General features: G+C 44.5%; 1 protein-coding gene and 1 long non-coding RNA gene across 2 annotated transcripts; both read right to left on the bottom strand.

Annotated features, from left to right (window-relative positions):
- Positions 1-2,946: 2,946 nt before the first annotated feature.
- On the bottom strand, positions 2,947-5,803 carry si:dkey-177p2.6 (uncharacterized protein LOC568712 homolog). Its single transcript, XM_024277350.2, has 2 exons — positions 5,719-5,803; positions 2,947-4,578 (listed from the first exon to the last, which is right to left on the bottom strand). The coding sequence occupies exon 2, from the start codon at positions 4,572-4,574 to the stop codon at positions 3,840-3,842; it is 735 nt and encodes a 244-aa protein (XP_024133118.1). The 5' UTR covers positions 4,575-4,578; positions 5,719-5,803; the 3' UTR covers positions 2,947-3,839.
- A 2,995-nt stretch (positions 5,804-8,798) lies between these two features.
- Positions 8,799-10,908, bottom strand: LOC118598011. The gene is made up of 3 exons (XR_004947053.1): positions 10,821-10,908; positions 9,132-9,181; positions 8,799-9,040 (listed from the first exon to the last, which is right to left on the bottom strand). It is a non-coding gene; the product is annotated as an uncharacterized LOC118598011 (long non-coding RNA).
- Between the last annotated feature and the right edge of the window lie 938 nt (positions 10,909-11,846).

Raw genomic sequence — 11,846 nt, 5'->3', positions numbered from 1 at the left:
GAAGCCGGAGTCCCCGGTGAAAACCCACGCATGCACGGGGAGAACATGCAAACTCCACACAGAAAGGTCCTAGCCGGGATTCGAACCAGGGCCTTCTCTGTATAAAAACATTACACCTCAATTATGTAGTTTGAAATGGAGTAGGAAAAAGTTTAAAAAACTTTATCAATTCTACCCCCTAGCAATATATCTTAAATTTAATCTTCAATATAAACTATTTCAGAAACAGACATTAACTACCCTTATTTTTTTATATTTATAAATCAACACGGACAAAGATCTATACACGTCGTTCATTATTTTTTCATTATTTTGTGTTAAAAATAAAGATATTTAAGAACATTGGAATGTTTTCTCAGCGATTTTCTTGTGAAAATCCTGATGCGGCCCGGCCTCACCTAGATTCTGTCTCCAGCGGCCCCCGGCTGATTTGAGCTTGAGACCCCTGGTCTAAATCCATCTGTGCGCTGCTCCCTACAGGTTGAATTAAGGCATTACAGTTGAATTTTGTGATTGGTCAAACCAATTAAGATGTCCAGCTCCAGTAATAACAGTTCTGTTACCTAAGCTCCACCCCTCTGACTGGATTTTCACATTTCAGCTGTGGGCGGGGTCAGCCTCCAACTTCGATGTTTGGTTACCCTTTAAGGGTAAAATTAACAGTTTATCAAATCAAAAGTTTCTGTTTATCCTCCCCAGCTGAGTAGCAGCTACACCATCTGAGGTTGTGCTTTGAAGTGCTCTCCCTCTGGGTGAAAGCTGCAGCTCCATTCATGCACATCCAGAAAGACCTGCTGTCAAAGGTCCTCATGTGATTCGAGCTCACTGAAAGGCCTCAGGGGGGGTCTGCTTTCAGATAAATTCATCCCTTCAGCCCTGCTGTAAGATGGATCCATCTCATTGTTTTGCAGCAGCAGCAGATGTTGTTTGTTGCTGAGTCAGCTTGAGGCTCTGTGGGCCAGAGCCCGACTCAAACGCGCTGCAGCGGCCCGCCGTCTACAGAGCGAAAGCTCTCTCTGATCCACTGCAGCACTCTGCAGGAAACCAGGGCAGCTGTGGATGGGAGCGTCTGGACGGTGGCGTTCCAGCAGCAGCATTCGCAGAGGCTGTGTGCAGTAGTGCACGTGTTGCTCCTCCTTGTGAGCTGCCACTCCCCACATTCCAGAAGCATGGAGTCCCACCCACTCATCCAGTGAAGCACATTCAGGCTGTCCTCTCAAACATGCTCAGGTCCTGCTTGTGTCCTTATTTACAGACAAACAGGGACAACAACCTGCAGACTGTTTACACTTCTGTGTTCTGACACATTTCTACAAGCAAATGCAAACAGACCTTTTATAAAAGGGGAAATGGGTTTAAACTTCTACAAAATCTCCTGTTATCTTAATATCTCGCTGTTGTTTGTAACTGCATGGTACTTCTCATCGCAGACACTCACCTTCACCTGTGGACGCATGGGGGGGTGATCAGTCCACAAACATGTTACTCTCTCTCACTGACATTCAGACACTCATTTTTGTGCTTCCCTGGTGAAAAGCTCAGGTTACCTGAAAACATCTCCAGTTCAGCGATGGAGCTGCTGCAGGAGTGACCAACAGAAGGAGTGACCAACAGAAGGAGTGACCAGCAGAAGGAGTGACCTGCTGCAGGAGTGATCACTTTTGTAAAGATGCTAAAAGTGCAGCGTCATCCAAATCAAACAGCTGCATCTCTAACAAACACCACCAGAGAGCAGTCTTTGCTCATGTTTGGCTCCATTTATGTGAAGCAGAATTGCATTCTTCCCTCACCGTTGTCTGAGAGGCTTATTATTACCTTCATTTGAAAACGGTTTTAAAACCCAAACAACAGACTTACTTTAAGAGCTGAGCCAGAGCTCCGGTGGATCCAGACTGTGTGGGTTCTGGTGGAAGCAGAGTCCAGACCCAGAAGAAGCAGGAGAGTCCACAGACCACAGGCAGCTGTGGATTGAGTAAGAGCTGCTTGTGCAAGCATGTGTGTAGAAGGGCATGTTCTCCACAGGAACAACTGCTTGAAACAAGTCAAAAAATGACTCAAACCAGAACTCATTTTTAAAAGATTTTATTAGATTATTGAATAAAATCTATAAAATATTCCACAAAAATACATTTTGAATAATCGGGTTACCCAGCAAACATCCTTCAGTGACGTATTCAAACTCATCTGTACAATCCCACACACTGATGCCTGAAATAAATAACTGCCACTTCCTGCTTCACTGAAACTGTCTGTGTTGTTCTGAACCCAGAAGAAAGAGAGAGAGGTTTGATTGTAGAGGAGAACTGACTGACAGAGTGGATTCTCTGGGAGCAAAAACAAGTCGTTGGAGCAGTGCTGCTCTGTGATTGGTCGGTAGTCAGAGTCTGACCAAAACAAGCTCCAAGCTCCTCCTCCTCAGCAAGTGACGTACGCTGCTTCCTCCCACACTCCTCCACCTCCCTTCCTTCCCCCCGGCCCTTACCGCCACCTCCTCCCTCAGCGAGCCGCTATCAGCCTGTCAGGATGCATTAAGCTGGTGAGTCTGGAGCATTCAGCTGGCTCAGAAACCACCGAGACCAGGGAGGAAATGCACTGTGTGCACCAGCTGACTGCAGGGGAAGCTGGAGGCTAGCACACATTCATCTATGTCTCAGTAGTAAGGCACAACACGAGGAGGAACATGGTCGGAGAGCAGAGCGCAGGTTTCTGGAGTGAAGCAGGTGTGTCCAGGTAAACCATCGTCGAACAGGAGGTAGAACAGGAGTAAACCACACGCAGAGAAGGTCTGGAGCGGGCCTCAACCGGACGCTCCACAGCTCTTCTACTGGACACAAAGCTGCAGTTTCAGATAGAAACACGTAGAAACGCTTAAAAACACTCCCAACATCGGAGTAAAAATCCACACGGTAAAGGCCATAAGAACAGAGACTCAGCAGTCCATTACAATTCTGCGGCAAGATTCCTGAAAGTTCCTTATTTACAGAGAGAATGGGAATAAGAACCAACTTCCAGCTGCTGCAAGGAAAAGCTGTCATTTCTAGAACATCAGCTGCAGTTCAACTCAGGATAGAGGGAATTCTGAGTTACAATCACAATACAAGCAGTCTGTGGCCGATTCTTCATTTATAAATAAAATACCATGAGAGTCAACATGTCTGACATGTTACCCATCTCCTATGCCTTCCTGCTAAAGCTCAGGCTGCATAAATATCCAGAAAAGGTCCAAGCGGCTGCATTAGGCGGCCCCCCCATCTGCGAGGCAGCCCCCCGTCTGCGAGGCAGCCCCCCGTCTCGAGGCAGGACCCCGTCTGCGAGGCAGGACCCCGTCTGCGTCCCAGCCGAGCGAGGCCTTTGCCCCTGAGGCCGGCTGCAGCAGGCCCTCTTAAGTAATTGAAGGGATTTTGATGAATAATTAACCCGGCTCAGCTCTGCGAGGGGTGCACACGCCTCTGGCAGCTCAGGTTCCTCCCATCGGAGCGCCGGCCTTGATCAGAGCTGCACGCTTTGAGAAAAACTGGCAGAAACAGGAGAGAAAGTGAAAGATTCTCGAGGGTTTGAGGCTGGATGAGGAGCTGCTTTGGTTTCTTGGACGCTCCCGCTCGGACACTGCTACATCGTTTCTTTTTACATCATTATTTCTCTTATAAAATACTTTGTCATAAAATATACATTTTTGCTGTAAAATTACCAATAAATTACTTTGTGGAGACTGCTTGAGTTTTGTCAGAAATACTCCAGAACCTCTTTGTTTCTGGACACAAATCCATGACGGAGAATCTACAATAAATATTTCTGGAGTATTTGAGGCTCATGTCCTGATTCAAACCTCTGAGTGTTCATCAGGACTTTACCAGGACCTCCATGATGTGGTCCAGCTCGTTCAGGTCCATCAGACACGACTGCAGACTTCCGGCGGAGGAATGGCTGGGAGGGCGGAGCTTCATGTCCTCCTCCCACCACGTGACCGGCCACAGGGGGCCGGCCGCCCAGGCTGAGGGCAGGTCTGAGCTCTCGTACATGGATGTGTCGATGTCCTCAAAGATATCGTCCAGGGCCAGGTCGCTCAGGTAACCCATGGCGCTTCCCGCGTCGCTGAAAGTGTTACTGCCCGAGGTGGGTGGAGCTTTCTGCTGCTCGGCGGGCTCTGGAGACACTGGCGGAGACAGAGAAAGGCTCTCGGCGTCCCCCTCTGCACATCCAGAGCACGTCACCGACACGTCCTCTCTGAAGTCCTCCTTCAGCAGGTAGGAGTCAGGATCCACGCCGTGGAGAACACCTGGGGGGCACGTTCCCGACCCGTCGCTGCGCATCTCCTCCTGGATCTGCCTCAGGGTGTTGATGAGCAGCACCGAGCGCCGCAGGCTGAGCTCCACGCCGGCCTGGTAGTGCTGCAGCTTCTCCAGGCAGAGGCTGAGCACCAGCTGGCGCTGCTGCAGGTGGCTCATGGTCGGCTCGCCGCCTCCGCCCACCGCCGAATCCTGACTCTTCTCGTCCAGCGCTGCGGCGCCGGGGAGCACCTCCGCCTCCAGCTCCTCCAAGCAGCTCCACTTCCTCTTCACACCGCGACCCAACATTGACCTACAGCGGCAGAGAGAGACGTCACCATCCACGTATCACCACGACATCAGAACCACTCCGAACACGTCTGTGAAGGGCTGAAATTGATAGCTGAAAACACTGAAGCTGATAGCCAGCTAACATGTTAGCTAAATGCCAAATTTGCCTAAAAAACAAAAAAAAAAATTATATTATCTAAAACAGCAAGCAGGTAGCCGAAAAAGGTAGCTTAACTTCAAAACAGCCTAAAAAACAAAAAAAGCCTAAATTAGCCAAAACAGCTAACAGGAAATAACCTGAAAAATTAGCTGGACTCCAAAATAACCTAAAAAATCTTACTAGATCCCAGAATAGTCCAAAAAGTTAGCAGAATTACAATTTTTAAAACTGCAACTTTGTAACATAATCATGAATCATAAAAGGCAGGAAGATTATTACACAATAAATCAACTTAAACCTTAAATAACTTTCAACATTTTACTCTCTGTAAAAATAGATTCGGTCAAAAATGTAAAAGTTAGAAATGAGCGGAAGATAACATCGAACCATTAATAATAATAAAACAAAATGATCTGGAGGGCCGGATAGAAATACTGAGAGGGCCGGATCCGGCCCCCGGGCCTCAACTTTGACACACGTGCACATGGAGAGTTTAAACCATGATGGAGATGCTTTTCCTCCTGAAGAAGAAATCAGGAGATCTGGAGTCTCTGCTTCAGCCTGAGTCCTCTGTGGTCCTGAGTCTGAGCTGCTCCAGCACCGACGAACCGGACCATCACCTGCAGGTCTGTCACAGGTGAGCGGGGGGAGGGGCGTAAGCCGCCTCGGAAGGTAACAGAGCAAACATCGGAGAAGTCTCACGAACATGTTGGGTTTGGGGCTCTGGGGTGCCGATGACTCACTTCCAGACAGCCTGCAGGCGGACAGGGTTCACTCATCCGAGCGGACCGGATAACCCACCCGAACCCCGGTTCTATGGAATTGCAGTCCCTACCGAGAGTTCACCTTTGAGGTTTCAACGTCTTCAGAACAAAACTAAAACTCAGAACATGTTTTAAGAGCTACTGAACCCTCTCCTACACGGTAGCTCGGTACCGGAGCAGCTTTCCTCCACAGTACTGACTGTGCTCGGGAACACCGCTGACCCTCTGCCCGGTTCACCTGAGAAAACGTCGCTTCCAACCAAGTTCAAAGAACAAACTTGACAAGAACCCGCTTCCCTTAAGTACGCAGAACGGAGGAAACACACACACCTTCCGTGTCCTTGGAGAGTGTCATGAGGTGAATAAATCCGCCGAGTCCCGCGTCCCAGCCCGCCGCGGCGTTCCTGTAGTACGGAGATCCGGAGCGAGGAATGTACAGTCCATCCGCGGCAGCGGGAGGAGGCAGCGGAACAGCCGCGCGGAGGGAGGGAGGGAGGGGCTGACAGGGAAGCCTCGGGCGCTGGGGCTCGCGCTCACACGTGATTGGACTGTTCATCTGTCAATCAAGCCTCCACCTCCGCAGCTCACGGGGCAGCGAATGTGCGCCAGTTTGGCGAGCTGCCGCTGCGTTCAGGAACACCTCGTACATTTGACTCTTGTAGTCTGGCGTTTAATAACAGGTTTACTTGGTCAGAAATGTCACTTATCTGTCGTTTCAAGATGTATTTTTGATTCTCCTTTTGACTTGATCTTATTACCTACCATTTCATCTTGTTTTTTTACAACCCGACAAAGAAAAAACAGTGTGTAGTTTGTTTTTGTTGGTATTCTTATTCACGTACCCATTTTAACATTCGAAATCTGTTGCTAAAATCTGGAAACACGTATTTTTTTTATTTGTCAAAACAGAAAAGAGTAACAACAAACTCCACACACCCAGAACATAATATCAACTGAAAAGTAAAAATAAAAATCTATCAAACAGTCGTTTTACTCAAAGGAATCTTGAAATAGCTTCAATTTTCCATTGAAACTTGTCATTTTACCAGCGCTCAGTCCTGATGAAAAACACCTGGTAGAGCAGGCATAGAAGAGGAACTGAGCCTTTAGTTTGAGGGTGACCTTTAACATTTTGCTCGGTGAGACCTCACTTCTGAGAGAGTAAGGTGGGCCAGAGCATCAGATAAGACCAAAGCTGATTTATTAAAGACAGTTTTGAGACAGACCATACCTTCGTAGGACTTAAAATATTACTTTGGGTCAAATAATGGTCTGAGAGGCCTTTAACAGCTACATGTGGAAATATAACTTTGAAGAGAATCTATAAATATTAAAACATGCACAAAGATCGAATAATACAAGTTTCTCACAACTGATCATATGATTTAACTGTACATTCACCAAAAAAGATAGTACAAAGACTTATGTGTTCTATCAGCATTAGAAATATCTTCTAGAAGACCCAGAGTATTTCCGTGGGTACCTGAATGCAGCATTTTAAAGAGACAGATGACTCAGAAGAGAGGAGGAAATACGTGACCGGAAAACTGGGGAGAGCAAACACCAAATAAGGCCGCTTACAGCTTCGCCATGATTTCTGATTCTCTTCTCCCCTCCGTTCACGATCTAGTCAGTAAAATAAGTACATTTTTATTAAGTAGAATGAAATAATGCTCCCTCCTTACACATCTGGAAAGAGTTCTCTTTGGTAGTGTCCCGTTTATCTGAGACGTGCTCTTTAAAAAGAAACACCACAGTTTGATGTGTGAGCCTGTGAAGGCTGTCAAGGCCCAGGGGCCGGATCCGGCTCATTGGGTAATTCAATGAGTTAATTAATGAGTTAAACCTGTTTTTTTAACAGGTTTGACTCTAACCCCTCTCCCTCTACATCTATCTCTCCTCCCACCTCTTCACATGTTTTTCGTCCACCAACTACCACCACCTCCATGGTCACCTTCATCTTCACAGCGGCCTTTTCCCTGTCTTCGCCTCACTCCAACTGAACACATTACCAGCCCCCCATTGACTCTTCCAAAAATGGGGGTGGAAGACGCCGTCATCTACCTGCTGCGCCGGGCCTTGACTCACCTGGAGACTGCTGGGAGCGCTGTGAGAATGATGCATGTTTACTTCTCCAGCACCTTCAACCCCATCCAGCCTGGACTGCTACGAGGGAAGTTGGAGCAAGCAGGAGTGGATGAGTGACTGGTGGGATGGTCCATAGACTACCTGTACAAGACTGTACAACGCCGCTGTTTAAATATAGAATCAACTTATATGTATATATAGTCATTGTAGATATATGTGTGTGTGTATATTTATGATTATATGAATGTATGTATGTGTATGTATGCGCACATGTAAATATATATATATATATATATAATTTTAATATCCTATATTATTAATTTATTATTTATTAATATATTATATTGTTGATTTATGAACTTATTACTTGTAATTATGTATGTATTTATTAAATTTCATAGATGTTTTCCTTTATGCAGTTTTGCCTTCTGTGGTGCCATAACAAATTAATTTATATAAATAAAGTTCAATTCAATTCAATTAAATCTTCAGCTATCAGCACTAGCATCTTCAGCGGTCAAATCCAGCTTACAGCATTCACACTAGCATTATCACAGGTAATGCTATATATCTGGTTCATAATTATGTTAAAGATTACAGTTTTAAAGTTTTAAAAATATAGTTTTAGAGTGTTCAATAAATGTTGATCCTGTTCAACCCGTGACCTAAGGTGTGATTTGGGTTTTGGCCCCCTGTGTGATTCTGTTTGACACTCCTGATCTACACTGACAGGTATTTTAAATATGAATTGGATTTTACCTCACAGTTGTGACTATGATTCCCCGAGCTCCGTGATCCTGTAAGGTTTCTTCGGTGCTGAATGCATGAGACTGATACTGAGAGGTGCAGTTGTTTAGATGAATTAATAAATATTTGGTCCACTACCTCGACTGTTGTCCACATCTCCCTTCCCTCCTGGCTGCTGACTTTCTGACTCAGGACTCTCTCCATTCTGTTTGACTGGACACACCTGATGCAGGTGATCAGCAGGAAGCAGTGCAGGGAGAGCTGGGACCAGCAGGGGGTGGATCTCCATCTTCATGGAGTCATGTCCAAACAACAGCATTGATTTGATTTAGATTTACAAGCTCAAAACTTCATCAATCTCATTGTCATATTTCAGGCATAAAACCAAATAATTTTGGTTATAAATAAACAGCTTTTACATTATTACAGCTTTAAGCTAAACAAATGTAAAACTTTTTTTAATAACAAGTTCTTACATTTAAAATGGCAGGAAAGTGTTTATTTTTTTGAAGAAATGTCTGAACGAAAGGTTGATCCTGATGGGGTCCTGGCAGAGAACAGGGCACGTCTGGGAGTGGGGAGGATGGACATGGACCATGGTCCTCAGCTAACTCCGCCGAGACCTCTCGAGACTCCCCCGCGCTGGCTGACCCCCGTCAAAAGGATGCGTGAGCAGCATGAGGGGGAGGAGCCTTGTGTGGTTCCTCCACGTGCTCCAGAGGAGACTGTTTAAACAAATATGAAATCTGTCTTTTCTCCTGAAACTTCAACTATTAAGCTAGTGAATGGAGGAATCTGGTGTTTAAAGAGACAGACTGTGTTTTCATCACCAGCAGCTCTGATGCTGATCCCTCTGATGAATGTTCCTGTTAAAAATGGCAACATTAAGAAGACAAACAGACTTTTCAAGGTAAACTCAGAAGGGTTAAAGCCCCCCTCCAACAAAATCCCATTTTTGAGTTTTTAACATGTCTGTGTGTCATTTTTCTTCTGAAAGAAAACAAATGTAATAAGAAATCATTTAGTTTTTTAATTTCTGAGTATTTCTCCTTTTAAATCAATCAAACTGTCTTGGACAGACTCTGTTTGAATGAATGATCTTCTTTCCATCAACAGCTCTGCTGCACATGCACTAAACCCTCATCTGTTCCTAGTGTCTAGTTCAGGTTCTGGAGAAGAGAAGATGGTATCTTCACATTGACTGCAGTCAAATGAGCCGCCGTTCACATTTCTGTGGTCAAATCAGCATCACTGGATTTTTGGTGTGAGTTTCATCCAATACTTACGGTAGCAGGACTGAGAACGCTGGAAAATCTCCACCAGACTCCACGGAGCTTCTTGATGTGACCACGGAAATGTGAACGGCGGCTCATTTGACCGCAGTTGGAAAGGATTGTAAATCAATGAAAGAGCATTTTGATGTTAGCTTTGATTATTTTATCAAGAACTCTGAGAAACCAATGATTGAATGTATTGATCACAGTCAATAAACATTGGAGAATTAGCTAAAAGAGTCTTTGGTGAACTGGAAGGAGAAAGAATCAGGATTTTGGAGGAAGTTCTGTCCATGAAGATCTTCACTTCCTCGTCCAGCTGACATCTGGATCAGAACCATACGGCTGGACATTACCCAGATTGATGGAGGTTTTTATGTAGCAGTGATGAAGATTTACGCTAGACTCGCAGGGGTAGGGAACCGGGTAATTATCATGGGTCCTAGTCATGACAGTGACCTGGTTCAGGTGTGTCCAGCCAATAAGAATATCCCAGAGCAGGGTAAACTGGAGAACATGCAGGAAGGTGGCTCTTGAGGACCAGGGTTCCTTACCCCTGCGCTAGTGAGACACAGAGCTATCATAATCAGGGGGGGTTCAGGGGCGGAGCACCAAAAGCTCCTCCCCCTCAGAGGAGATTTTGGAAACTTCAGATCAACATGAAAAACGTATTTTTAAGACATTTAAGTTGTGGGATTTTGGTTAAAAACTTCATTCTCATAATTAAACACTACTGGGAATGTTTTTGAAATAAAAAATGTCATAGGGGCACTTTAAAGTTGAATAATTTCAACTAAAACTCTTTAAAAACAAAATAAAATGACTGTATTTTTAATAAACCCCCATGTCTTGTTTGAGGAACCTGAGTGTATTGTGACCCCTCTGGCCTCTTCACTGATGAAAACAGTTTGAAAGAACATAAAAATGTTGTTCCACACTTTCAATCTCCAAAGAACTGTTTACAGACAGGTGGGCTTCTAAACATCATGTGCTGTCACAGGTATCATTTCAGTGCATTTGGATTCCTGCATGAATTTCCTCTTTTTTCTTCCTCTGGCTGTTAAAAAACGCAGCCTCTCCGAGTCTGTTCCTGCTGACTCACCCAGAGGCCATCAATCTTTAACTATACTAACCCATTCTGGGCAGCAGGCCAGCTTGCAGAATAAGCTATATTGGAGGAATAACTACCTGTAGAAATGTCAGACAAGATGTTCAGAGTTTATTTCATTACCTGCAGGTTCAGGAGCTGGAAGATTCCTGCTCATGAGCCTGGAGCTGTGGTGAGGTGGAACAGGTTGGGTCAGTCGTGGTGGTTTGTGGTGACTGTGTGTATCTGATGTTAAACCTCACAACATCAACATGTGGAAACACGTGAGGACAAAGGTCTCCATGCAGCCTCACTCTGAAACTTAACTCCTATCAAAACCACTGAACTCAGGGGAAGAATTCATGAAAAGTAACAGGAAGACAGCAAACAAACAGTGCAGCAGTGTAGTGCTAAACAAATGTCCAACATACCATCCAAACTTTCAAATTCTTCGTTTGCACGTTGATCCAGTCAAATGTTATTAAATTTAAAGTCCCACTCTGGTCATCTTTGATCTTTTTTCAAATCCTTCTCAGTGGTCTTCATGATTATTCCGTTTTTGGCCAAAATTGTAAAAACTGTGTTGTTTTCGAGGACATAGTGCCTGCAGAGCAGCAGAAGTTCAATATTCGCCTCTGCGTTGTGGGTGGGACTGTTGGCGCAGAGTCAACATCATCCAGCTCACACTACTAGCTTACAGCCCTCACACCCCCAACCTAACACTAGTGGTGCAACCAAAACTCATAAGATTTGATTTACTGTAACACAATCAACCATTCCAGTAGATTCTGAGGGAGAAAAGCGGCTCGAGTGTTGAAAGATGAATTTCTGTGCACTTAACAGTGAACTTGGATTCCTAAAGTGGGATTTATGATAAAAAATATCTTTCTAATGAAAATAATCAACACATATTTTTGATGTTTTAATACTTGATTCGTGTTAATGACTTTTCTTTTGAAAATTATCTGTACATATTTTCATTTGTGTTACCTGATATATTTTTATTACTTTTCCAATGGATAATAATCTGCATACATATATATATTTTTTTGATGTTTCATATTTGATTTATATTAATGATTTTTTTCTAATGAAAAATAATCTGTAATTTTTTTCTGAATTTTGTTAATAGATCTGCATATGCAATGAAAAAGTCTGAGATAGTGTTAT

This window comes from Oryzias melastigma, linkage group LG22, assembly GCF_002922805.2.
Source record: "Oryzias melastigma strain HK-1 linkage group LG22, ASM292280v2, whole genome shotgun sequence".
NCBI lineage: Eukaryota > Metazoa > Chordata > Actinopteri > Beloniformes > Adrianichthyidae > Oryzias > Oryzias melastigma.
The sequence above is the reverse complement of the archived record's forward strand: the minus strand, read 5'-3'. Positions and strand labels throughout refer to the sequence as shown.

What these genes read in the sequence shown, in the direction of transcription:
- si:dkey-177p2.6 (XM_024277350.2), bottom strand. Translation starts at nt 4,574, where the DNA reads ATGTTGGGTCGCGGTGTGAAGAGGAAGTGGAGCTGCTTGGAGGAGCTG.